At 48.8% G+C, this 25,464-nt stretch overlaps 2 protein-coding genes and 4 non-coding genes across 6 annotated transcripts; 5 read left to right on the top strand and 1 right to left on the bottom strand.

Moving 5' to 3' along the window:
* Positions 1–1,693: 1,693 nt before the first annotated feature.
* On the top strand, positions 1,694–8,548 carry Znf213 (zinc finger protein 213). The gene is made up of 6 exons (XM_028760848.1): positions 1,694–1,821; positions 4,070–4,556; positions 5,364–5,466; positions 5,678–5,748; positions 5,834–5,999; positions 7,042–8,548. Exons 2-6 carry the CDS (start codon positions 4,158–4,160, stop codon positions 7,692–7,694), a joined length of 1,392 nt encoding a protein of 463 aa, XP_028616681.1. The 5' UTR covers positions 1,694–1,821; positions 4,070–4,157; the 3' UTR covers positions 7,695–8,548.
* A 1,395-nt stretch (positions 8,549–9,943) lies between these two features.
* LOC114615179 (caspase-14-like) lies at positions 9,944–14,356 on the top strand. Its single transcript, XM_028760849.1, has 10 exons — positions 9,944–9,951; positions 10,038–10,233; positions 10,358–10,446; positions 11,176–11,286; positions 11,421–11,588; positions 11,868–12,090; positions 12,352–12,468; positions 12,831–12,899; positions 13,356–13,459; positions 14,136–14,356. The coding sequence occupies exons 2-10, from the start codon at positions 10,119–10,121 to the stop codon at positions 14,241–14,243; spliced, it is 1,104 nt and encodes a 367-aa protein (XP_028616682.1). The 5' UTR covers positions 9,944–9,951; positions 10,038–10,118; the 3' UTR covers positions 14,244–14,356.
* Positions 14,357–14,944: 588 nt separating this feature from the next.
* On the top strand, positions 14,945–15,017 carry Trnar-ccg. The gene has a single exon. It is a non-coding gene; the product is annotated as a tRNA-Arg (tRNA).
* Positions 15,018–16,410: 1,393 nt separating this feature from the next.
* Positions 16,411–16,483, top strand: Trnar-ccu. The gene has a single exon. It is a non-coding gene; the product is annotated as a tRNA-Arg (tRNA).
* Positions 16,484–17,887: 1,404 nt separating this feature from the next.
* Trnak-cuu lies at positions 17,888–17,960 on the bottom strand. Its single transcript has one exon. It is a non-coding gene; the product is annotated as a tRNA-Lys (tRNA).
* Positions 17,961–18,770: 810 nt separating this feature from the next.
* On the top strand, positions 18,771–18,842 carry Trnap-ugg. The gene has a single exon. It is a non-coding gene; the product is annotated as a tRNA-Pro (tRNA).
* Positions 18,843–25,464: the final 6,622 nt, after the last annotated feature.

Genomic DNA, 25,464 nt, shown 5'->3' on the forward strand with positions numbered 1-25,464 from the left:
TTTAAAAACTCAAGATAGTAAAATGTATCTCACTGCAGTCAAAACATTAAGACCAGAAGAGCAGATTGGATTGGCAGCCCCCCTGTGCTTTAGCTGTGTGCTTGTGGGCACCGGACTCTACTTCCCTGCATGGTTTTCTTTTCGGTATAGACAGCATGTGTGTATGTGTCTGACTCTGAGGAAAGAGTCTACACAAAATGCCTCAAGTGATGCTAGACACTGAGAACCTGCTCAGTGTACACGGTGTGTTGTGTGTGCTTCTCTCCACTGTTGTGTGTGCTTCTCTCCACTTCAAAGGTCTAGGAAGACCTTCTAACTTAGAGGTTTCTTGTTCAAGACTACACGTGTAAGCCATGGAAGTAGTGGGTAACTAGTGCTGCCTCACCTGTGGGCTCGGGCCATTAGGGTGAACGTTTCCTGTTTCTGTACTACACTGCTGTATCCATATACACTCCTGTATATAGAGAGAACTGCATAGCAAGACCTGTTTCAAAATAAACAGACCAAACAAGCAAATGGGAAATATTGGAAAGACGCCCAATATTGACCTTTGGCCTACACACACACACTCACACACATACACACACTCACACACATACACATACTCACACACACACTCATGCAAGCACATGTGTACACTTGAATATATGCACTTACTACCCCCCCACACATACTTTAGGCTTACACAAAAGACAAGCAGAGCTTGTCTCCCACCACCCACATGGTGGCTCACAACCACACATAACTCTAGGGCATCCAATGCCCTCCTCTGACCTCTAGAGGCACCAGGGATGAATGCTGTGCACATACAGGTGAAATACTTATAAACATTTTTTAAAAGAAAAGAAAACCTGCCAGGCAGTGGTGGCACACGCCTTTAATTCCAGCACTTGGGAGGCAGAGGCAGGCAGATTTCTGAGTTCGAGGCCAGCCTGGTCTACAGAGGGAGTTCCAGGACAGCCCGGGCTACACAGAGAAACCCTGTTTCGAAAAACAAAAACAAAACAAAAAACAAAAACAAACAAAAAAAGGAAGCAAGGGAGAGTCTGACAGTTGCCACACGGAGTGAAATTGCCCCGTTCTGGTTTTTGTCTATTTATAGGAAAGTAAATTTCAAGTATGTTTACAACATAAAGGTAATTTACCATTAGCACCAATAGTGACTTTAACAAATTGCAACAATGCTTAACCCATGTCCGGGGAGGGGTGGGCCTCCTGCTCAGCGTCCTTAGGCTTCTGGATTCCTCCTGATCCTCAGCTCAGTTACATACGGAAGGAGGGCAGGAGATATTGCCCACGATGGAGGCTCCGCTCTAACTAGACTGCACTTTTCAGGAAGCTCCGACATCTTCCAAGGACCCGACTTAGGTGTAGTGCCACCTAGAAGGCTAAAATGAGACTTCTTCCAAATCTCTAGCTCCAGGGTGTCAGATTGGCTAGCCGTGAGACTTCTCCCCGTTCATTGGCTACCCAGCGCCGACAGACGGCATTCTGGAAGGCACCAGCTTCAAATGCTAATGTCTGCGCATGCGCCAGCTGGTTTCCCAGCGACCCCCGCGCGAATTTCCGGCACCGGGAGCTGCTGGGAAGTTCTGAACAGCTGCGCAGCTCTGGGCGGCGTGGCTTGGGGGCGGGACCGGCGTTTGGTGCAGACGGGCTCCTGCGGATTCGGCGCTCGAGGCGCCGGCCAGAAAGGACGCGCTCCTCCGGGCAACGCCGGTTCTCGGCTCTCCGGGTCTCTCGGCAGCACCGCTGAGCCCGCCACCCTCACCAGGCTGCTGGGGACCGTCCCCATTTCCCACGTCCTGCCGAGCGACCATGGTGAGTCCGGGCCCTCCCCGAGGACACCTCCTCGGTCCCTGGATGATGAGGCGGAAGGCTCGTGAAGAGAAGCGTAAATGAAATGCTTGTGGTAGTGGAGAAGAATTGGAAACCGCCCGAATGCATCACTCGGGTTGGTTGAGAGACTGGAGTACCCCCATGCCGCAGAACCCTATAGGTTCACTTAAGAAGAAACGTTGCTAGGTCAAAAAACGCGAAATCCAAAATGGTTTACTCATAAGATCTCAGTTATGTAAAACACACATCAAGCGCTTGTAGATTCTGAAGATAACCATTTTCAGTAAAAGCACGGGAAAAAATATGACACCGTCGTTTATCAGATTGTCAGTGACTCAAAAAGAAACATCGGTATATTAACATTTCCCTCCCGTCCTTTAAGTTATAATGTTCATGTTAATTAGACTTGAAATAAAAGAGAGAAGTTCAAATCACACTTATAAGAGTACATGAAGTAGTAACAACATAAAATACAAGTACATGCCATACATTCATAATTAGTTGCAAATAAATAATGTTGGATAGTGTCCATGAGGCCCCATATACCACCCATCCCTTACTTGGAGTAAGGAGTTTCTGGAATTTGTAAGCTTTTTTTTTTTTTTTTTAAGTGTTTGCTTTCATGTATATAAGTGTACCACGTGTATGTAGTGTTCAAGAAAGGCCAATAGAGGCTGCCAGATACCCCAGAACTGGAATTACAAATGGTTGTGAGCCTCCATGTGCATGCTGGAAATTGAATACTCTTAACCACTGAGCTATCTCTCTAGCCCCATAAATTTGTGAGTTTTCAAATTTGAGAAAACTAACAGTATGGCCTAGCAGTAGAGGGACTTAAGACTACATTCATAATTAAACACAGTAATTATAATTTTTTAAAGACAGTTTTGCTCTCTAGCCCAGGCTGATTTCTAACTTTGGCCACTCTTGCCTTGGTCCTACAGTTCTTGGATTAGACATGCACCACTATGTATGTACTGCTCAGTGAAATTTTACAATTGGAGTATATCTACTTAAAAACATACCTTAAGAATAGCTCAGGTGATGGCACATGGCTCCTAGCACTTGGGAGGCAGAGGTAAGAACATGTCTGAGTTTGGGGCCAGCCTGGACTACGATGAGTTGCAGGCCAGCCAGTGCTACACAGAGAAACCCTGTCTTGAAAACAAAACTAGAAGAGCTCAGTGACTGAAAATGTTTTTTAATTATTTTATTCTGTGTGTGAGAGTTTTACCTGCATAGATGTATCTTTAGAATTAGTTATTCTGTGTGTGTGAGAGAGTTTTATGTGCATAGATATATCTTTAGAATTAGTTATTTTATTCTGTGTGGGAGAGTTTTACGTGTATAGATATAATCTTCCCTGGCTCTCACTCTGTAGACCAGGCTGGCCTCGAACTCAGAAATTCGCCTGCTTCTGCCTCCCAAGTGCTGGGATTAAAGGCATGTGCCACCACCGCCCGGCTAGATATATCTTTAGAATTAGTTACTTTATTCTGTGTGGGAGAGTTTTACCTGCATAGATGTATGCACACCATCTGTAGAACTGTTGCCTGAGGAAGTTGGGGGGGGGTAGTTGGACTTCCTAGAACTAGAGTTACAGATAATTGTGAGCCACCATCTGAGTGCTGCAAACCAAATCTGGCTCCTCTGTAAGAACAATAAATGCTCATAACCTCTGAGCTATCTCTGCAGCCTGCTAGCTTCAGACTTTTCATGTAGCCGAAGATGACCTTGAATTTCTAATCTTTCTTCCTTGAGAATCTGAGTGCTGGGATTACAAATATGGATCATCTTACCCAGTTCAGACCAGTGGTGGGATCATTCATGCTAGGCAAGCACTCTCACAACCGAGAGAGTGCAATCTGCAGCTAGCTCAAGGGATCTTTACAGACTGCACGGACATGTTTATTTTTTGCTGTTAAGCTTGGAAAGTTACTATACATGAAAGTAAAAATAAGCTTGTATTAACAGATGCAGTACTGCTTCCAAATGAATAACATTAGGTTTTGCTGTCAAATGGGCCAGGAAAAGCCCAGACTTGGGATGTCAGGTGTCGTGATGAAGGACTGTGGGTCTGTATTACCAGTACACAGTTACAAAGAGCACCATTGCAGTAAAGCATAAAGAGGCTTCAGAGGCACAGAATAGGTACTGGAGTCCCCGACTTTCCTTCAGAATGATGTATTTTCGATCTCCCTCAAGTACTGTTCTTTTACCTTTTCCATAGGCAGGTGTGTCCTGATGCCAGCCCAGCCGTCAAAGAGAATCCCTCTGGGAGACTGAAAGGCTCAGCTCTGGAGCCTCAAGCCAGGGGCATGGCATCCCTCCAGGAGCTCCAAGACCCTGCCCCTGGGGAGGAGGAAGGGCTTATGATTGTGAAAGTGGAAGACTGCTCCTGGGAACAGGAGCCTGCCCAGTCGCTGGACAGCAGGGATTCAGAAGCCTGCCGCCAGCGGTTCCGACAGTTCTGCTACAGGGATGCGGGCGGACCACACGAAGCCTTCAGCCAGCTGTGGGAGCTCTGTTGCCGCTGGCTGCGGCCTGAGCTGCACAGCAAAGAGCAGATCCTGGAGCTGCTGGTGCTGGAGCAGTTCCTGGCTGTGCTCCCAGGGGAGGTCCAAGCCCAGGTGCAGAGACAGCACCTTGGGAGTGGAGAGGAAGCTGTCGCTTTGGTGGAGGACATACAGAATCAGTCACTGAAAACTTGGCCACAGGTGAGGAGGGGCCCCTTCCATGTTTGGAGCCTGAAGAATTGAGGCCATCTTCATGGAGATGAGTCTCCACAGGGTCCAGGGGCAGGGGAAAAACACCAAGTCCAGAGAAGCACAAACAAAATTCCCAATGTAGTCTTAAGTAAATATACTCTGGTTTTCATGACTTTATTGGATTCAAAGTGATTATGGTCCAGAAATGTGGGTTTTGTTGATGTTGTATGTTTGTTTGTTTGTTTTGAGATAGGGTTTCTCTGTGTAACCCCTGACTGCCCTAGAACGTCCTTTGTAAACCAGGCTGGTCTTGAACTCACAGAGATCCACGTGCCTCCTGAGTGAGCCCAGAAAGGGCTATCCATGCTTTGCTGAAGTTAATCTGCAGGGATGTGATAATATGTGTCAGAGAGCCAGAGGGATATAAGGAAGCAGAGCTGTCTAAGGGTACCCTGCTGTCTTGTGTTCTGGACACTGGGAGAGCTGGAGATGGTGTTCTCATGCAGCTAGGGTGTGGGATTCTGCCCTCGGCAGGAGGACCACCCATGCCCCATTTCTCTCTTGCTAAGTGGCTGTAATTCTGACCTTTTAGGAACTGGCTCTTGCCTCTTGATCATGAAATGTCGCTGGATACACACCACTGCCTGGCATCTCATTCTTTGCAGGACTCTCCTGGGCCTCCATTTGATCCCTACTCCCACCCAGCCCTCAGCCTCCTCAGGCTGTGTCCCGTATCACTTTCCCAGGATTAAGTGGTGTCACCCTTGGCCTCCAAGCTGGTCTCTGTCTAATGGGCATGCTATGGTTTCTGTACAGGGTGAGCTCTCAGATGTGGGGCCTAAGGCAGCAGCCCAGGGACTCCAAGCCACAGGGTCTCCCCAGAAGCAGCTACGTGCACCCCAAGAGCACCATGGCCATGGTGAGTAAGACGCTTTAGTCAGCAGTGTGGCGGGATTCCTTCTCTAGAATTGTCCTGAGGGTGACATTCCTGAGGGTGACAGGCACCAGGAAGCTCAGTCACGTGAGTGCACATGTGCATGCATCTGAGGTGTGCATCTGCAAGTGCAGATGAAGCCATCTGTCTCAGCCCGTGACTTTGGCCTGTACAAAGCTTTGTTCTTTTCCTTCAGCCCAGCTCCCTGTTCTTAAAGAACGACGGACAGGAGAAATGTTGGATGTCTGCTTTGCCTCTGCAGTTGATGTGAGTTAGCTGTCCTTTATTCTCTCAGAGGGATTGGTGGTGTTGACTATATAATTTGACCCCTCCTGTCCCCACTCACACACAGCTGCCTGGGAGACCTGAGCTGGGTCATAGCTCCCCATTCCAAAAATCTGTGGCATTGGGAGACATCCCTTTCTATTTTTCCCGAGAAGAATGGAGCTCCCTGGACCCTGCTCAGAGGGACCTCTTCTGGGACATGAAGAGAGAGAACTCCCGGAATGCTGCCCTTGGTAAGTGGATCCCGTGGGCCCCTCGTTCTGCTGCAGTCCTGCTTTTCTTCCCACCCCTCCTGGTCAGGTTTTTTCCCAAGTCTTCTCAACCGCTTCCTAGGATGTTGGACTTTCTGTATCTCTGAGTTGTGTGACCAGTTGACCAGTGCTTTCCATGTGCCAGCTCTGTGCCAGCTCCATGCTGAGGGCTTGCATTTTCTCAGTCAAACCTCAGTCTGGCTCATAGGAAGATTTGCCCCAGATACAAATCTTGGGTTCAGTGAGATCCATGGATCATGTCAGTTACAGAAATGCTAAAAAAAACAGGAGCCCTTGTTGTAGCCTACTATCTGAAGCCACACCGAGTTAGGCCCTTTCTCAGCGTTTCCTGGTCTCATGTTACTTAACTGACAGCACTCTGAGTGGAGTTCCTCCCTGTCCAAGGCCACTGTGTGTTGTCTGCAGAGATGGAACTTAAGGAAGGAGAGGACCACAGTCGCTACACATTCTGATGCCTTCTGTTTACAAAGTTAAGCCAGCCGTGATCAGCGGACTGGGAGTGTTAGCTGTGTAAAGTAGGGTACTGGCCACAGGACAGGGAATAGGCAGAGGGTCTTTATAATGGCCCTTGCCTCTGCAGAAGGATCAGCTCACTGGTGTCCCCTAGGCGCCCTCAAAACTGCTCGTTGGCTGGCCTTCTATCATCTTCCCATTAAAAGCACTTTTGAAATAAAATTTTATTTTAGTATTTTTCTTTTGTGTACAATGCAGGGAACGACATGTCTGGTCCTTCAACTATCCTCAAACCAGAGGATGGTTTTCTAGGCTTGGTTTTAACATGTAGGTAGGGGTTGGGGGTGGGCTCAGGCTTGGTCATTAGGCTTGGTGGCAAGTGATTTTACCCACTGAGGTCATCTTGCTCACCTGTCATCCAGTCATTTTGTAAATGAGAAGACCCTGGCTTGTTGGAGCCACAGCAGCCTGAACCTCAAAACCAGGGTGATTTCTCTTCCTGAACCAGAATCAAGGGGGACTAAAAAGAGGCTTCACCCCTCCTTTGCAGGTTTGAGACCCAAAAGCCAAAAGCCCCCTGCAGAGGAGGCAGTGACAGCATTGTTGGGACAGACCAAAGTGCCTATATCCTGGAATCCCGAGGAGGCTGAAACTGAGGTCTGGGAGAGTGGGAACCCAACGAGGACAGCCCTGGACCAGCTGGTGGTAGCGCGTCGGGGGCGGCCGCCTGCTCGCAGGCGCCAGTTTCGGAACTTAGTTACCGAGAAGCCCCACAGCTGCAAGCAGTGCGGGAAGTGCTTCCGCTGGGGTTCAGACTTAGCCAGGCACCAGCGCACACACACGGGTGAGAAGCCACACAAGTGCCCTGACTGCGACAAGAGCTTCCGCAGCTCTTCCGACCTGGTTCGCCACCAGGGCGTGCACACGGGCGAGAAGCCCTTCTCCTGTTCTGAATGTGGCAAAAGCTTCAGCCGCAGCGCCTACCTGGCTGACCACCAGCGCATCCACACAGGTGAGAAGCCCTTCAGCTGCAGCGAGTGCGGCAAGAGCTTCTCGCTGCGCTCCTACCTGCTAGACCACAGGCGTGTGCACACAGGCGAGCGGCCGTTCGGCTGTGGCGAGTGTGACAAGAGTTTCAAGCAGCGTGCACACCTCATTGCGCACCAGAGCCTGCACGCCAAGATGACCCAACCCGTGGGGTGAGCCCATGGTGGGACCTAAGCAGCCTCCCTTCGCCCCTCTGTGACTCTCACAGAATCTCTTCCTTCCCCCTGGGGAATTCTCCACTCACCTGTGACCACTGCCAGCCTGTCAAAGGGACACAAGGCCTCCTGTACTCTGAACTGGCCTGCCTGCTCCCAGGACCCTGCCACCGTGTCTCCCCTCCCTGCTCTGGATTTCTCTTCCGTTTCCTGGAGCTTCATAGTTTCCAGTTGAGGACCAGGTGGTATGAGGGCTCAGGCAGGACCTCGGGTTTTCCAGAACCCTCCAGCCTTGCTTGGGCAGAGGCTCTTTGTTTCTTATTTTCTTATGTGGACCCATCAGCCTGGCTAAGCCTCTGCCCTGTGTACTTGTGCCTTCCAGTGGGGACTGGCCTCCGTCCTCAGGGGGGCTGCTGGGTTTTGGCCTTGGGAAGGGCCCACACCAATGGGGATGTAGGTCCTGGGTTCCATCACAGCAGCTTCTTGGCCTCCACTGTCTCCCCACCCCCTTCCAGCCTGTGACCATTCTGTCATGCTCTGACCCCAGGAAGCTGCCTAGTTGTTCTGCTCTGATCCCTGAGATACACTACAGGTCTGGAGGTTAGTGGAGGTGGTAGCTATAGCAACAGGCTGACTGGAGAACACCCAGTCTTCCAGACGTGTGGTTTTTGTTGTACTTAACACTAGCACTCCACCACACTTTGTAGCTGACTCCTCAAGCACTATATTTCCATGTTTTAAATCTGCATTGTGTGCAGATTCACATTAACAGGGACAGACCATGGCCCTAAAGAAGGACTCAGCCCAGTGAGCTTCAGAAGAGTTTGAATAAACGTGGAAAATTTTTGAGGCTACCATTTTTAACTGGCTTTTCTGAGTTAGGGGCGTGGAAGTTAACTCTTGGTCTTTTGGTTTGGTCATGCTGATGGTTCATGGTGTATGTAGTCGCCATGGAAAGCTACAAAATGGACCTGCAGTCCCATGACTCTCCCTATCCTTTGTCAGTCCATATAGTCATGGTCTGGAAGTGGAAGGAGCCAAACATGACTTGGTGTCTTTGTGAGGTCCCCCATTCTCAGTGGTGAGATGAGCAAGGGGCTAAAGGAGGACTGACTGACTGACTGACTGGGGGGCACGCTGTTGCTCTGTGGGATGCGGATTGACTGACTGCCTGACTGAGGGGCACGCTGTGGGATGCCAAACTCAGAACTGCCCAGTGTGTGCTTGAAGCTGTCAGAAGGGTAGTTGCTATTCCTAGCCAGCCCTCAACATGTCTCCTCCCCTGTCTTAGTACAAGCTGGGGCCTACACTGGGCTGGTGGTACCTGGTCATGACCAGTCACTCCTTCTTTGACTCTTGTTGATCCTTTTGGTTCTTTTGGGCAGCCCTAGGGGACCTCACCTGGGGATCAATAGAGACGAGATATTCCCATACCTTGTGAACTGATCCATTTGTCCCCAGGTTTCTTTCTCGGCCAGCCCCCAGTATAGAACATCTGTCGTGTGGTCTCAACTATCCCTGTTTTCCATGGGAAGGAACTGCTGTGTACATGGGGTTTGTGAGCAGCTGCATGAAGGAGGGTAGGGTGAAAAGATGTTGAGAACAGTGTGAAGCCCTTTTTGGTGCTAGCAGCTCTCTCCTGAGGGAGACACTCAGGTGTAACAAGATCAGATAGGAGCGTGGGCCAAGGACTAAGAATAGACTTTGGGCTCAGGCCCATGGCTAAGGTGGGGACATATGAATGCCAGCCGTGAGTTTGTCAGCCAGAGCCAGAAAAAGGAGCTGGGCTGCGGGGAGCAGAGCCCAGGCTTCTAGGGAAGGGCAGAGTCCGTTTGGGATCATAAGCAGTTGATAGGCGGCAGCAGGTATAGGAAAGGGCAAGGATCAGGTCCCAAGGTACCTGAGAGCAGAGCCAGGAAGTAAGCTCTGGGCCTGAGGAGGCCCTACCTGGTTCTCATGGCCTTCCTGGTGTCTGGGACGCTACAGGCCGCTGCACAGCTGGTGGATGCTTGGGACAGCTTGGGGAGAAAGGTAGTAAGATGCTCTACCTGGCCCAGCCTGTTCCCAACACCCAGCTGGGCCCCCAGCCTAGTCCAGCTCTGGTTTTCCTTCCCCAGGGAAAATACAATGTGCAGGGTTCAAGGGCAGGCTTGATACTCCACAGCCCTGGGGTGTCTGCCACAGTAGTCGCTGCCGTGGATGCTGTGTTCCAGGCTCTGGGCTTTGAAAACTATGAGAAGAGGGAGGTCCCAGTCCAGGTGAGCTTTCACCCCGTAACCTGCAGCCCTTAGCCAAACACTCACATTTAGCTGGGGCCTCATCAGACTTTGCCTCTCTCTCCTAGAGCTTCCTTAAGGAGCTGAGTCTGTTCCGGGAGCAGCTGGCTGTCCAGAGGGTTGCTGTGGGATGTACCCTTGTGGTCTTAATGGCTCCCAGTGGGCAGCTAAGGCAGCCACAACTGCTGGTCAAGGAGCTGAGTCACAGTGGGGCCCTGCAGGGTTGTCCCAAAATCTTCCTGTTACTCTCTAGTGGCCTCAAGGGTGAGTGGATGGTCAGTGACCCCACCCCAGTTTTGGGGGGAGGGACAAAGTAAAGGTGGGGGATGAACAGGAAAGCTGGGAGCTTCTGTCCTACCTACACAGCTGTGGGGTGCTTCTCCTCCAGCTGCCTGGAAGCCTGAAGCTTTCCTTCTGCATCTGGGGAAACTCTGCAGTCAACATCCTCACTGGTCACTGCTGCAGCTACTGACAGAGGTGGGGGGACCCAGATGTAGGGAAGGCTGGGCCTATGCCTCCCTGACTCCCTAGAGCCAGTTATGATTAAGCTAATTCAAACTCAGTTACATTTGTTCTGCAAACATGCATACATGGGCTGCAGAACATGCCTTCATAACTGCATGACCACCCAGACTCCAAACATCCTATCCACCCCATGACTTTGTCCAGAGTATTCATTTCCCTCAGTGTCACATGCTCTCCTGCTGGCTTAGCTCCTGGTATCTACACTGAAACGTCCAGTCTCACCCTTGGACACTCATACAGGCAGTGACGACTGCCCTGTGCTATGGAAGGGCCCTGGTGGCTGAGATAGGCTGGGGCTTGGTCCTGAGGTCTGAACATCTTGCTGGGTAGTTAGGTGGTATCTGAAGTGACCTAGAAGTGGGGGTTGTGGTTCCCAGTTCTGCTCCATGACTCGCTCAGCCTAGTACCTCCCCAGGTAATGATACCTTGGGAACCCTCCTCCACAGACTTATCCCTCTCACAAAGGGTCCTGCCTCTGTATTCATCCCTAGAGTGAGGTAATGAACGTGTCAGAGTGTAGGTCTTGCTTACGTCCACCCTGACCTCTACTTTCTCTCTGAAATGTGACCTCTAAAGTCTCTCCTGGAGCCAAGATCCTGACCCCTCTGCTTGAGTTATAATCCTTCCCTTGATCCCCAAGAGGGCAGTTCTCTGAGGTGTCCTTGGGTCCTGCCCTCCTAGCTCTTTTGCAGAGTGGCTGAAGAGTCTGCTGGAAACACCTACTGCCCAGTCTTTAGGACCTCCCTTCGGGGTACTCTGTATTTAGGAGATGAGGAGCCCTGGAGAACAGAGGTGAGGGGTGGAGAGGGATCCCAGTCCTGTGTCTGCAGATGCAGGTTGGGTGGAGGCTGAGGGAGACACGAGTGAGTGAGAGGAGGAACTGGGAGTCCCCTCGGCCTACTGTGTTTCCCTAACCTTCTGTACAGTCAGACCCTGGACCAAGCACACAGTATGACCTGTCTGGGACCAGGGCTGCCCTCCTACTGGCTGTGATTCAAGACCGGCTAGGAGCAGAGCATGATGTGGTAGCCTTGAGGGACCTTTGCCAGGCCTTGGGCTTCAAGGTCACCCTGAGGACAAACCCTTCAGCTCAGGTAGGGGGAAACCACCCTTCAGTTCAGGTAGGGGGAAGCCTAAAACTCGTGGTTCTTGGAAGGAAGGGTATCCCTGCCCTAGGATCCTGGAGTTCTCCTTCCTGGGTGTCCCCCACATCACAGGCAGGAAGCACATCTGTAAATCTAGACTTCCTGCTGTATGCATGGGCTAGTCACTTTCTTGCCTTGGGAAGCCTGATCTCCAAGACAGAGACTGAAGTGCCCCAGCCCCATGAAAGGCAGCCAGGGGCTGGTTCAGACTTGACCTTACCACTCCAGGCCTTCTGGGAGGAACTGGCTCAGTTTCGGGAAACACTGGATACTCACAAGGGCCCTGTGAGCTGTGCTTTGGTGGCCCTGATGGCCCACGGGGGGCCACAGGGGCAGCTGCTGGGGGCTGATGGTGAAGAAGTACAGCCAGAAGCGCTGGTGCAGGAGCTGAGCTTCTGCCAGGCACTGCATGGCCACCCCAAGATCTTCCTGCTCCAGGCCTGCCGTGGGGGTAAGGGGCCCTGCCTCCAGCCCAACCCTCTACCCTGGCATTCCTCTGCCCGCCCTTACCCTCCAACATTTCCCACTCAGCTCCTCCAGGAAGCCTGCATGCTGGCCTTCCCATGCTCCTCTCCAGCCTCCCCTGTAGTTAAGTCCATAAACTTGAGCCTTTATGAATGTTGCCAGCCCTGCAAGCCTGTTCACTGTTTATATGGAGTCTGGGTCATCCAGAGATATCCCGAGTAAAAGTATCTCCCCCATCCTTCTCCAGAGAACAGGGACCCTGGTGTGAGGCCAAGAGCTCTCCCATGGTACCGGCGCTGGCTGAGAGCACCCTCAGCCATGCCAACCCAGGCGGATGTTCTTCAGATCCAAGCTGGTGCCCCAGGTGGGTCTGCTTTTCTTCCAGAGCCTGGGCTTGGCACGCTGGTAGTGGGACTCACTCACAGCATGCTTCTGTCAGCTTGGGTTTTGCTGCCATCTCTGCTCCTGCTTTGCCAAGATTCAGGGCAGAAATGTCTCCCTAAGCTGTGAGGGACTCAGAGGCTTCTGCTCCTGAGTCTGACAATTTGGAGTTAGCAAGAGGAACTAACTTCTCTAAGTTCATACAGCCTGAATGCTGTAGGCTTGTGGTTTTCCAGCCCTACACACTTCCCACTGTCTAGTGCTGCCCTTGAACCAGAGATGACAAGACAGTGGGTCAGGTGGAGTCCCCGGATGCTGGTAATGGGAGTTCACTCTTTTTTGCAGGCAGCCTTATCTCCACTCCAGGGACCCCAGGTCGAGCAGACATCCTTACTGTCTATGCAGCTGCTGAGGGTAAGAAGCCCATGGTTACTGTGGGCCTAGTTTCCTGCCCTAAGACCTGGAGTGGCTTTACTATCAGCAAGAGTCCAGCTCTAGTTAAGTGACCTTCCTTCCATAGGTTAGTCTTTATAGTCACCGTTACAAAGGCAAGCTCCTGTCAAATGCTCCCTTGTGTAAGTTCTTCTAGGACAGGACAGTCCTGCCTGCCTCAGATGCCTGTCCACTGTTTGGTACCTAGCAAGACCACAGTAAATGTTTGTTGTACATTGATTCTACCCAAATACTCATTCTACAAATATCAGCAACTTCTTCCTGATGCAAGAAGTCCCGGACTTGTGCTGGCCTAAAGCTAGATACCTAGAGTGCTCTCTGCTTCCCCTCCTCTCTCCTTCCCACACTAGGTCACTGAGGGTTGGGATGCAGAGCACAGCAGCCCAAGGCTGAGTCTGACCCCATCTTCTCACCTAGGCTGTGTGGCTTATCGGGATGAAAAGGGCTCAGATTTTGTCCAGACACTGGTGGAGGTCATCAGAGCCAACCCTGGAGGAGATCTCCTTGAGCTGCTGACTGAGGTGTGAGGAATGGGGACAGGAGACAGAGAGAGAGGGGCTGGATTGGTGGGAGTGTTCTTATTATCTCCTGCTGAACCCAGGAAAAGCAGAAAACAAGAAGTCTCCCCCCCTCACTCTCCCCCCTCTCCTCCCCCTCCCCCCTCTCAACACCTTTATTACTAAGAGGGCTCTAGGGCCCTCTCATCATGAGGTGCTCAACACAGGGTACATTGGTCAGACAAACTCAACAGCAGTTAACCCATACATTAAAGTTCAGGAGAGGAGGACACCAGAAGCCATGGGGGGTGTAGAGGGGGGAGGGCTGGGGTAGCTGATGTACTTACTAAGAAGCAGAAGGAGTCAGCAGGGGGTGCAGGAAGCAAGGTGCCCCTAGGTTCATATATATATATATGGTGGGGAGCAAGAACTCATGTTAAACCGCTGGGTTATTATGAAGCTCAAAGATGATTAGGTAGCACTTGAAATTTTAGGCTTACAGAACAACAGACACAAGAGCCGGTCATTGTGGGGCATGCCTGTACCTGGGAAATAGTGGCAGGATCCCAGAGTTTGAGACCAGCCTAGGACTATTTCAGAAAGCATCGACCTCTCTGCAAAGAACCCGCCAACAAACAAAGACTGCAGTGGGGGTGATGGATTGAGCCCCTCAGGGCCTAGCTGAGTGTCCACTCCTCAGGTCAACAGGCGGGTGTGTGAGCTGGACGTCCTGGGGCCAGACAGCGACGAGCTGCGCAAAGCCTGCCTGGAGATCCGCAGCTCGCTCAGGCGGCGGCTCTGTTTCTAGGACTAACAACCTCGCTACTTCCTCTACGTCCCCTCTTCACACCCTGTCATGGATGCAGCAGTTTGGGCGTGGGAGCTCAGATAGCGCCAATAAATGTGTTCACGATCGGCGTGCTCCGGGAAATGCATGCTCTTTCTTAAATACGGGAGATAACTTGGCGGTAGATAGGGGAACCGCTGTGCTCCTGGGAACCAGAGGTTGGATCGGGGTCTGTGCCTCGTGTCTGAGACTGCGGAACCTAACACGGCTGACCTGGATGTGTTGGGAGAGGCTTAGCCCTGGGAAGGATCAGCTCGGGAACCGTAACTCTTGCCTCCCTGAGTCCCTTATGCGGGCATTCTCGATCTCCACATGGCCCTGGGGTCACTGAGTTGCCAGAGAAGCGAGCCAACACGGGTCGGGAGACTGGAAGAGACCGTTGTAGATACATCAGTGACGAGATAGGGCAAGTACACACGGGTTGTCCCTGATCCTGAGTTGAGGTCCAGCAAACGGAGGAGATCCGGCGAGCCTCTTGGATCCGGAAGGGCTTCCGCTGGCTGACTGACCAGGACGGCTCATATCGATTCAAACTTGTGGAGCCTCCCATGCAGCTGTCACTAAATAGATTAGCTTAATGGGCAGGAGTTTTCTTTAGTTTAAGCATGCGCAGTAGATGCTTGAATAACCCTTATGGAGAGCTAAGAGGCGGTCCTGTGTAGGGCCGCGTGGCCTAATGGATAAGGCGTCTGATTCCGGATCAGAAGATTGGGGGTTCGAGTCCCTTCGTGGTCGCTGCATGTATTTGTTTTCTAAACTATTTTCAAATTTCCCATTCTCAAATTTGCTTTTCACACTCTTTATTCTCTGGCTCTCAGGACTCTCTATGCAGTCTGGTACCCTGGGTGATACCAAAGGAAGGCCAGCGAGTTTGTATTTAGTATGTGAAGTTAGCACAACACAGGCTACAAACGGCTCGAATTAGTGCCTTCGGAAAGGACCCAAATGAATGCCAGATAGGGTTGCTTGCGTGGTGGGTGGGAGCTGTCCCAAGGAGATGCCAAGGACTCTTGGATTAAAAAAACAAAAAAATCTCAGTAGGTTATCCGGTTGATACTTGTACAATATGGTGTATGCAATTAATGTCACTGAACTGAACACTGAAAATAATGAACTCAGTGAATTTGGTTTGTATATGCACAGTTCAAAAATCCGTGAAACAGAAAGAAAATTAGATTTCTTACAATGAGAGTGTGTCCAGGCACACCTGTAAGTATTACCTGACAGTATTTAGGAGGCGGAGGAAGGGGAATTAAAAGCCCCTCTGGGCTAGGTGAGATCCTGCCTCAACAACAACAACAGTGTCTCCTTATAGGTCCAGTGTAAGAACTGTCTTTCATCCCCAAAACTCCTAGGAGAACCACGGCGAGGGCGGGGAGCCAGCTCACGTGACACAGCATTGTGCCGAGTAATTTTCTCTTTAATATTACAGTGGCTTAATAAGGCTCGCAAATATATTAGATCACACAGACACACACGCACACACACGAGATAAAGGAGAGTCAAAAGGACACGAGGACGACACAATTGGGCTGGAACCCACAAGCCTCAAGCCAAAGATCTAGCTCGGGTTCTTCCGACTGGGCTAACTGTTCAGTTGTTTTGTTTTTGTGTGCTTTTGTTTTTGAGGCGGGTAGGTATCAAGTAAAATATATAGGCCAGTTGTATGCCCCATAAAGAAAAAGTGTAAAGACCTGTCCCTACCAAGTAACATTTCGTTGAAGAGACGGTGGGAGAAGACTGGACAGAGACCCGGCACAGCAAAGCACGAACATGATCGTACCGGCTCAGGTTTCCTGCATCCTACACCACAAACACGTTTTCCATACCGGTCGTCCGGTTTCAAAGGGCTCATTCAGTGTTGGAATCTTGGACACCTTGCACCGTAGAAAGACGTATACCTGTTCTGTAGACCAACGAGCAAAATAAAAGCAGTGATACACATGTTTTAGTCGCCTTCTCGCACGTGCGTCCTCTTTTAGATCTTAAGGGTGCTCGAGGGCGGCGACGTTTAGAGCCAGAATCGTGGCTGAAAAAGGAACGTGAAAGTAACACATACGCTTGATGGACACAGAAACGACCCAAAGAAACAGACTGGTGGGAGATCCACAGCATCGTCTTCTCGTCAGCCCCGGTGGCCTAATGGATAAGGCATTGGCCTCCTAAGCCAGGGATTGTGGGTTCGAGTCCCACCCGGGGTAATAAGGTTGTGTTTTAGGTACCTGGTAAACGAGAGTCAAATACAAACGGTTGTCTCCAACAGTAAAGAGTCTTTATACAAATATAAAAAAAGACTTTGTTGAGATAAATTTCAGTTTACCATTTGAAGGTAATCTTTTTTTCGAATAAATATGCTTTCACTTTAAAAAATACCATATGACTATTTGAACGATTTTTATGAATCACCAATTGTTAGTTGATACTCGGTAATTGTTCAGATCGTAGATATACAATTTTATTGCAGTTCCTTTTTATTTAAAAAAAAAAAAAATGGGCGTCTCGTTACATTGACCAGACTGGGCTCGAGTTCAAAATCCTTTTGCATCTTCTTTCTGAACACTAGGATTACAGATATGTACACCTTGACTCCAGGTTAGGTTATATGTATTTTCAAAAAGTCCTTATTTTTATAAACCCAATTATTTAGAGACTTACTTGCAAGGCAACTGGTTAATTTTTAATTATAGTTGGGACTCGGGGTATAGTTCAGTGGCAGAGTCAAAGGCACTGAATACTATTTTCTTAGCTTGAATACATATTTGAAATAGATAATAATACTGTATTTTAAAAATACATAGAAGGGCCAGGCGGTGGTGGCACACGCTTTTAATCCCAGCACTTGGGAGGCAGAGGCAGGCGGATTTCTGAGGTCGAGGCCAGCCTGGTCTACAGAGTGAGTTCCAAGACAGCCAGGGCTACACAGAGAAACCCTGTCTCGAGAAAACCAAACCAAAACAACAACAACAACAACAAAACAAACAACAAAAACCAACCAAACCAAAAAAAAAAAAAAAACATAGAATGCATGGCTTCATCTTCGAGTAAAAATTTCCCCCAAATAAGTCGTGATATATCGTAAAATTGGAAGTTTCTGACGCATTATGTGTCAGGGACCTTTCCAAATTAATGCTGTCTTTCATAGGAAGGCATGCTGTCTTTCATGAGGATGCTGGTTCTTCTTATACTGTGATTCTGCAACATGTAGGATGAAATTATATTTTCTTCGTTTGTCTGTCTTAGCAAGAGCAGTCCACAGTGTGGCTACATAGTGACTGTGTGAAGGTCTTCGGGGTTTGACGCTGATTTTTCTAGAGACTCAGTCCACAGACAGAGTCCTGAATGTTCTTCCTACTGTACCTGGAGTTTTTATTTAACTTTGATACATTTATGAAGTGTTAGGTTAAATGTATAAAAGTTAAATTTATAGAGATAGTCTTATGAAAAAGGGAACTCTCTCCACGGGATGACTCTTCTGCCCAGTGTATGAAATACTTGCTTGGTCAGGTACACAACTAACTAATCCTTTCCAGGATGCAGGCTTTCTTCTGCCAACTTGTTTCCTCAGTTCTCCAGACTTCTATACACTTCTTCTAGGTAAAAACACTCGCCCAACGTGGGGCTCGAACCCACGACCCTGAGATTAAGAGTCTCATGCTCTACCGACTGAGCTAGCCGGGCGGCGATGAAGATCCACTTCCCCATACACCTCTTGGAGTTCTATATACTTCTGGGTTCCAGAACCGATTCGACTTGTTCTGGTCTTCTAGACGAGCTTCTAGCCCTAGGGCAATGATGGTGGGTTTGCTCCTGCAGCTTCCTACCAGCTGCAGGGCCAGGGCCTGCATTCCCAGGAGCCACAGGGTTTGTGAGGATGTCAGTGAGACCCCCGTTTAGGGCCTGGTCAGTTCCAGAATCTAATCATTGGTGAGCATGCGTTTTCACAGTCGCCTCAGGACACTGGATCGCTTGCCGAACGCTAAGCCGCGGGCTAGGGAAGAACCATCCGGAGTTGTGGCTTTTGTGTCTGGGTCTCTGAGCAGCGCGGGCTGAGCAGAGTCCAGGCCCGAGTGGGCTCGGCGGGTTCTGCGGCTCTCCCCGGAGGACTGAGCTTGCGGGGACTGGCGGATCGGAAAGTTCTCATTCTCAAGGTACTAGACTTGGGTTCTACTTGGGACAAAATTTCTGAGCCGGAGTCCACCATGAGACCGCGTTGTTCACACAAGCTCGCTGGCTTCACTTTCCCGAAGGACGATGGTCCTTGATCATTCATATCGAACGCAGGGCCGTAGGGCTGGGGACCGGTCTGACCTGCCTTGAGCGTTTCGGAACTTTCTCTTCGGGCAGGCTCTCACGGAGCCAAACTTCTTCCTTTGACTTCCTGAAACTCACAGGAAAATGAACACGTAGACTCCTTCTGAGCAAAACTAAGGGAATGTGTCATTCAGCCAGAGGTACTCAAAGATCAGCACTAAGCCGTCAGAGCACAGTGGCTCGTTGGTCTAGGGGTATGATTCTCGCTTTGGGTGCGAGAGGTCCCGGGTTCAAATCCCGGACGAGCCCATTTTTAATAGTTTCTCTTTTTTCTCCCTCTCAGTGTGCCTGGTCCGACGCCGCCCAGTCTCCGCAGACACCTGGATGTCTCGAGCCAGGTCTCACAAGAACCAGAAATGACCCTGGTTCTGAGCTTGTGGGTTTCCTTTGTGTGATCAAATTCTGGCCAAGTGGGTGTGGTGAAACAGCTGGGGATGCTGCCCTCTGCCTTCCGCAACCACTGGGAGGAGCGAGCGGCTGCCGAGGCTGCATGCACTCACCATCCGGGCCACCATTGATAATGCTGGGCACCAGGGCTCGGGTTCTGTTTTTGCACACTAGAATTTTACTAGATTTTGTTGTTTGATTGTTATTCGTATACGACAAGGCCATTAGAGGAGATGCCACTGAAAATACAATGCGTTCTTCACAGAGGAGGGAGCGTGGCGTTCTGAGTGACCGTGGTCTCTCAGCTACATTCGCCTTATGAGCAAGAACCTCACTCCGCACTGTGATTTTCATGGAAGGAAGAGACCGGGAGCGTTAACGGGCGTGGGGTAGCTAGTTTTAATGATTTCAGGACACCCTAGTGCACGTGAACGGTCCCTACTCATCTGACTCTGGTGAGAGCTGGAGAAAAGCTGTGGTTATGGTTGTGGGGGTGTGGCGGTGTGGGCTCTGCACGGCGGTTTATGTGTGAAGCAGTCGTTCTGGAGAGTCTAGAAACTGGCTAACTTAAGAGGGACAATATTAGCCAGACCCAAATAGCAAAGCATCAGAACGAAGGGGGGGGGGCGGGGGGAGGGAGTCTCATTGGAGTCCTTAGAGTCCAGATCCCTAGAGATTACTGCTTCTTCAGGCGAGCCGAACACAGGCTGGGAGCTCAGGGCGCCAGTGTGTCTTGCTTCTAAACCGCCCAAGTTTCTCTTCTTAATCCAGGGTCCTGGGCGCTTGGGACTCCTTTCCTGTTTCCGACTTCTATCCCCTAAACATGGACAGTTCTGCAATTCCTATGCAGAACTTAGGTTTCCTCTCCTGCCCTCAGGCCTGGCAGGGTCAAGGTGTAACCAGGCTTCTTGCCGGGAGCTTTCAGCTGAGGCCAGATCATTTTGAAGACTCCTGTTTAAGCGGAAGCCATTGTTTCCCCAGTTGCAGGTGAGTTCACCTTCTGTGTTCCTCAGGCCTGACCTAACCTCCTCCCTACAGCTAGCTGCCTTTCTGTTCTTGTTCGTACCCAAGCTGAATCCAGAGTGTGGCTTATTCCCACTTAGGCTGACTCCAGAATGTAACTGATGTAACTGGGTTCCAGGAGCAGATCGGGGAGCCTGCAATGCCCCAGGGTGGGTTTGGAGTCCAAACCCTGCCCTACCCTTTGATCAAGTGACTGGAGATCTTGCTGGATGCTTCCCCAAGACAATAGTCTGTTTTGCTGGGGTGGAGAAGGAACAGGATTCACAGTAGTGACCTTTCAACCCTAGAGTCATGGCTCCTTCTGCTTTTCACAGGGGACAGAATCGAATCTTCTCTGACAAATGACAGAAGAGGAGGAAATTCATGAAGTCAACTGGGACATCAAGAGGAGATATATATATATATATATATATATATATATATATATATATATATATATTACACGCCTCATTAGCCTAGGGACATAATTATTGTTTAGTGTGTGAGTGGTCCTGGATTCAAACCCCTGATGACCTCTGTTTTTAAGACCAGGGCTATCTGGTTTGGAATAAAAATTGTGCTTGGAAACTGACAGATGTCTTTTGGTATAGATGAAGTTTCCAATGATGACCGAGTAGGCTTGATGTTTTTTGGTATTATAGATGAAGTTTGCAATGATGACCTAGGCTTGGGAACTTCAGCCTCCGCTTGAAATTATATTTATAAAAAAGTTGTAAAGTTGTCTTTGTAGCTGTGGGTAGACTTTCTGACAGCCCCTCACTGTGTCACTACAACTAAAGGAACAGGAAGAGGGTGGATTAGAGGACTCTGTCCGGGAGCTTTGCTCAGCTGGTTGTGCTCAGCTACAGGCTGCAACACCAATAGAAGCTGGCCACCTCTCTGGGTCTGATTCCCATTTCAGTAGACAGAGTATACCAATTACCAGCAATTGCTCAGAAGTCAGACAGCCAACGTGGGTTTCCTCCACGACTCCAAGATCTTGAGTTGCATTGGGCTAGCTGAGCAAACAGCTACAAAATTTCAATGTTATTATATTTCTGGTCAGCTGGGCTGGTTTTTTTTTTTTTCTCATATGTAGGTGAGCATCCCTGCAGGTATTGGTCTTTGGCCACTTTTGCATCCCTCTGCGTTTGTGCACCGGCATCAGGCCCCAGGCTGCTAGGAGCAATAGAAGTAGTATGAGTCTCCTTCTAGGCGGTATAGCTCTTGTGTAGGTCTGACATGGGCTTTTCTTAGACGTTGGGAGAGCTGAGGTTGCAGCTTTTGGATGGGCCTAGGTATCAGGGTTCCTCGGCTCTCAGCTGAAATGATCCACAGGAGGTAGCTATTGACAGCCATACTGATTGAGAAAATTAAAAGTTTTAAGCCAAGGGCGGTGGCACATGTCTTTAATCCCAGCACTGGGGAGGCAGAGGCAGGTGAATCTCTATGAGTTCGTAGGCCACCTTAGTCTACAAAGAGAGTAGGATAGGGTTATATAAAGAAACCCTATCTTGAAAAAACAAAAACAAAAAAAACCTAAAAAAAAATCCTTAAAAAAAAAGAATAAGTAAAATATTAAGGCCTAGATGAAATGTCAAGGCCTAGGTAACTATTATTTGGCTATCTGGGTTGTATGAAATATCAGTGTTCAGGCTATGTTCAGCCTTGAATGACTCCATTCTATAAAGCAACAGCTTTCATCTGGTTACTCCATTTTGAACATACATATTAAGAAGGAGTGACTCTGGGGCTGGTGAGATGGCTCAGTGGTTAAGAGCACTGATACTCTTTTGAAGGTCATGAGTTCACATCCCAGCAACCACATGATGACTCACAACCATCCTTAATGAGATCTGATGCCCTCTTCTGGTGTGTCTGAAGACAGCTACAATGTACTTACATATAATAAATAAATAAAAAATCTTTGGGCTGGAGTGAGTGGAGTCCAGCCGGAGCAAGAAGGAGAAGGGAAAAAAAAGAAAGAATGACTCTATATCTTGTTTATACAAGTAAATGATGGCCTGAAGCTGGCCAACTATCAGCATTCAATCATATCATTCATTCCAGATGGAACGTTTCGTTTTAGACTACAAAGAAGGGATACCCTAAGACTGACGTGCAGCAGACACTTCAGTGTCTAGACACTCCTAGTCACCCTACTCTGCCACCTATTAGGAATTTTATCCAGAGAAATTGGCAAAGCAAAGGACCTCTGTCCCCAGACCAAGGCTTCAGCGCAGTTTCTGCTAGCTGCTCCATTCAGTTGGCTTCAAAGTACCTTTCCAAATGGTTGGTCATCTGGACCTGCAACTGATATCTGTCTGAACAACGTTGGACTACATTAGAATGTACATATCTGGTTTCCTTCAGACTCTTGCTTGGGTCATATATGTGGATCATGGTCAAGGCCATCAGCTCTCTATCTGTGACTTCAGGACAGCCTTTCTGTACTCTGAAGCCTCTATAAGTACACACATACATTGAGAAATGTAATGTGTGATCTCAGAGTTAATATTAACTAGTAAGATTAGAATAAAAGAACCTGTGACTGTTGAAGTTTGATCTGTTGCTATGTTTTCTTTTCTGGGACATTAGTGGCGTAGGAAGGTCAGCGGGGTGCTAAATACTGGCCTCCAAGGTCTGGTTGTCCCCATCGACCAGGAACTATTCAGGACCATCAAGTGATGCTATGTAACCTCGCTCTTCAATGTAGAACTAGTGATTGAATAAAGATGCCTACACCTATAGCTGGGCAGAAGAGAGGTAGTTAGGGTTTTGGTTCCTGGGCTTGGGGTCTGAGGCAGAGACCAGGAAAAGAGAGGCGAAGACGGAGAGAGGAGAAGACATCATGAAGTAAGGGATTATGAGAACTGGCCATGAGGGCTGGCTAGTCAGAGAAGGTGTGGTCCAGGCAGAACATGGTAGGTTGTATCATGGGGGTATTGACAGGGAAGTGACTAATAGCATAGGGGGTCGATACCTGCCCTGCTCTAGTACTTTAAAGGCTTATTATAAATATAAAAGTGGCCTGGTGGTGGTGGGGCACACCTTTAATCCCAGCACTTGGGAGGCAGAGGCAGGTGGATTTCTGAGTTTGAGGCCAGCCTGGTCTACAGAGTGAGTTCCAGGACAGCCAGGGCTACACAGAGAAACCCTGTCTCGAAAAACCGAAAAAAAAAAAAAAAGAAAGAAAAAAAAGAAAGAAAGAAAAAACCAAACCAAACCAAACTAACCAACCAAACAACCAACCAAAAAAGTGTCTCCAAAACCAAACAAAATCCCAAACACTAATAATGATTTTAACAATGCTCTAAGATCGAGGTTAAGGTGATGCTCATTTTTCTGATAATACTTCCATCCCATAAGTCATTACAGCTTTTGCAACAAAGTTCCAAAACATGTTACTGTGTAGGAATTAGTTTCCTACAGCTGCTGTTACAAATTACTAGAAGCTGGGTAGCTTAAAAGAGTAGAAGTGTATTCATGCCACTCTGTAACCTTGAGGTATTTGCAAGGCCTGCTTCCTCTCAAGGCTCCAAGGAGGACCCTTCCTGGAGTCCCCCAATCTGTATTGCTCTTTGGTTATAGACACATGCCTCTGTCATCCCAGCAGTCTCTTCACATTGTGCTTTTGTCTATTTCAGTCACTGGATTAGGGCTTGTTCCACTTTACTACCACTCCATTTCAGCGTTGAACTCAGAAATCTGCCTGCCTCTGCCTCCCAAGTACTGGGATTAAAGGCGTGTGGTTTTGTTTGTTTTGAAACAAAGTCTCACTGTGTAGCCCTGATTCTCTAACTCATAGAGAGCCACCTTCCTTGGCCTCTTGAATGCTGGGATTAAAGGTATGCACCACCATATCCAGCCTATACATATATTGGGGGAAAGTTATTTAACCAAGTCCAGATGTTTTGTTGTTGTTTGTTAGGGTCTAGGTAACTGTTCCCTGTCTAAGCCTTCCATTTTGTACTGTTACTCTGTTGCTTCTGCTGTTACCAGTAAACTTTCTCATGCTTAAGTTGACTACATAGTCTTTGCCCTTGGAAACCAATCACTATAGAAATCAGTAGAACTGTTTTGTACAGTTACTACTCACAATAAGCTTGGACTAGAACCAATCACCTAATAACACTTCCTGCACCCATATATAAGCTTTTATGGTATTTGTTGTTTTAAGTTGCCCCTAGGATGGACCTCATTGTAAGATATAATATATATGTACCAATATAAGAAACTATTTGGAATAAGACTTCCATTTTGGGTAGTGATCTAATAAAGTTTAAGTTCCCAAGATCTCCCTGGGAACGGACATCCTACTTGGCAGAAAGAGACGTGTCATGGGTAACTGACGTCCTGGCTGGCAAGTTAAGACATGAATGTTAGACAAGTCCCATCCTGGTAGACAAGTTAGGACATGAATGTTAGACAAGGCAAGTCCCCTGCCAAGTTGAATACTCCAACCAATGGGAGCAGGATAAATGTACAACAAACATACGTTCCTAAGGAAATCCCCTACCCCTAAATCCTGATTGGTGAAATGACTTGGTGAAACAAACAGATGTTTGTGGATTTTAGGCTTAACAGACCTTTGTGATCTTAACTTGGGTTTTAGTTCCTAAATCTGGACTGTGGCCCTGGTTGATCAGTCCTGGGACATACATTCGATAAACTATCCTTGTCTGACTGTTAGTGTGGCTTGTGAGGTGATTCCTAGACTCCAACAGTTTGATTTTTGTTTTGTTTTGAAACAGTCTCCTGTATTTTGTCTAGGCCTTGAACTCACTAGGTAGCTGAGTGTGGGTCTTCCTGCTCTTGAAGATTGTTGGCCAATTCAATCCATGAAGGCACTGGGAGCAGAGAAAATGAACAGGGGATTTGGAAGCCCTATGAATACATACAGTGAATGACCAGACTGGGACCAGCTATCAGGAGGCAGATCAACTTTACTTAGGATGAGTCAAGACTTGTAAAGTTTTGGGGGACTGAGGATAGGATAGGAACATCAAGGATGGGCAAAGGTCATCCTTGGCTGGGAGCTTGGGGTATCTAGAATACCTCATTAGCACGAGGAAGCATTTCAGGACTCTCAGGTGCTGGCTGAACAGGTTTTATCAGGAGAAAGAAAATTGATTCTGTAATCTGATTGAGGCTATGTGACAGCCCTCAGGCAGAGGCAAGTGTGTAGGCTTAGAATTTCCCAGAGAAGGTTAGAGAAGGAGAAGCTGTGCTAATGAAGACAGTCTCACATAATGCACTGAGTCCAGAGGCTATCCAGTCATGGTGGACTTTGACCTTAATTAGCAGAGTATTCCCACAGCTGAGGATGTTCCTTCCTTCCTTCCTTCCTTCCTTCCTTCCTTCCTTCCTTCCTCCCTCCCTCCCTCCCTCCCTCCCTCCCTTCCTTCCTTCCTTCCTTCCTTCCTGTCTCTCTCTCTTTCTTTCTTTCTTTCTTTCTTTCTTTCTTTCTTTCTTTCTTTCT

Source organism: Grammomys surdaster, unplaced genomic scaffold (assembly GCF_004785775.1).
Source record: "Grammomys surdaster isolate TR1022 unplaced genomic scaffold, NIH_TR_1.0 126612, whole genome shotgun sequence".
NCBI lineage: Eukaryota > Metazoa > Chordata > Mammalia > Rodentia > Muridae > Grammomys > Grammomys surdaster.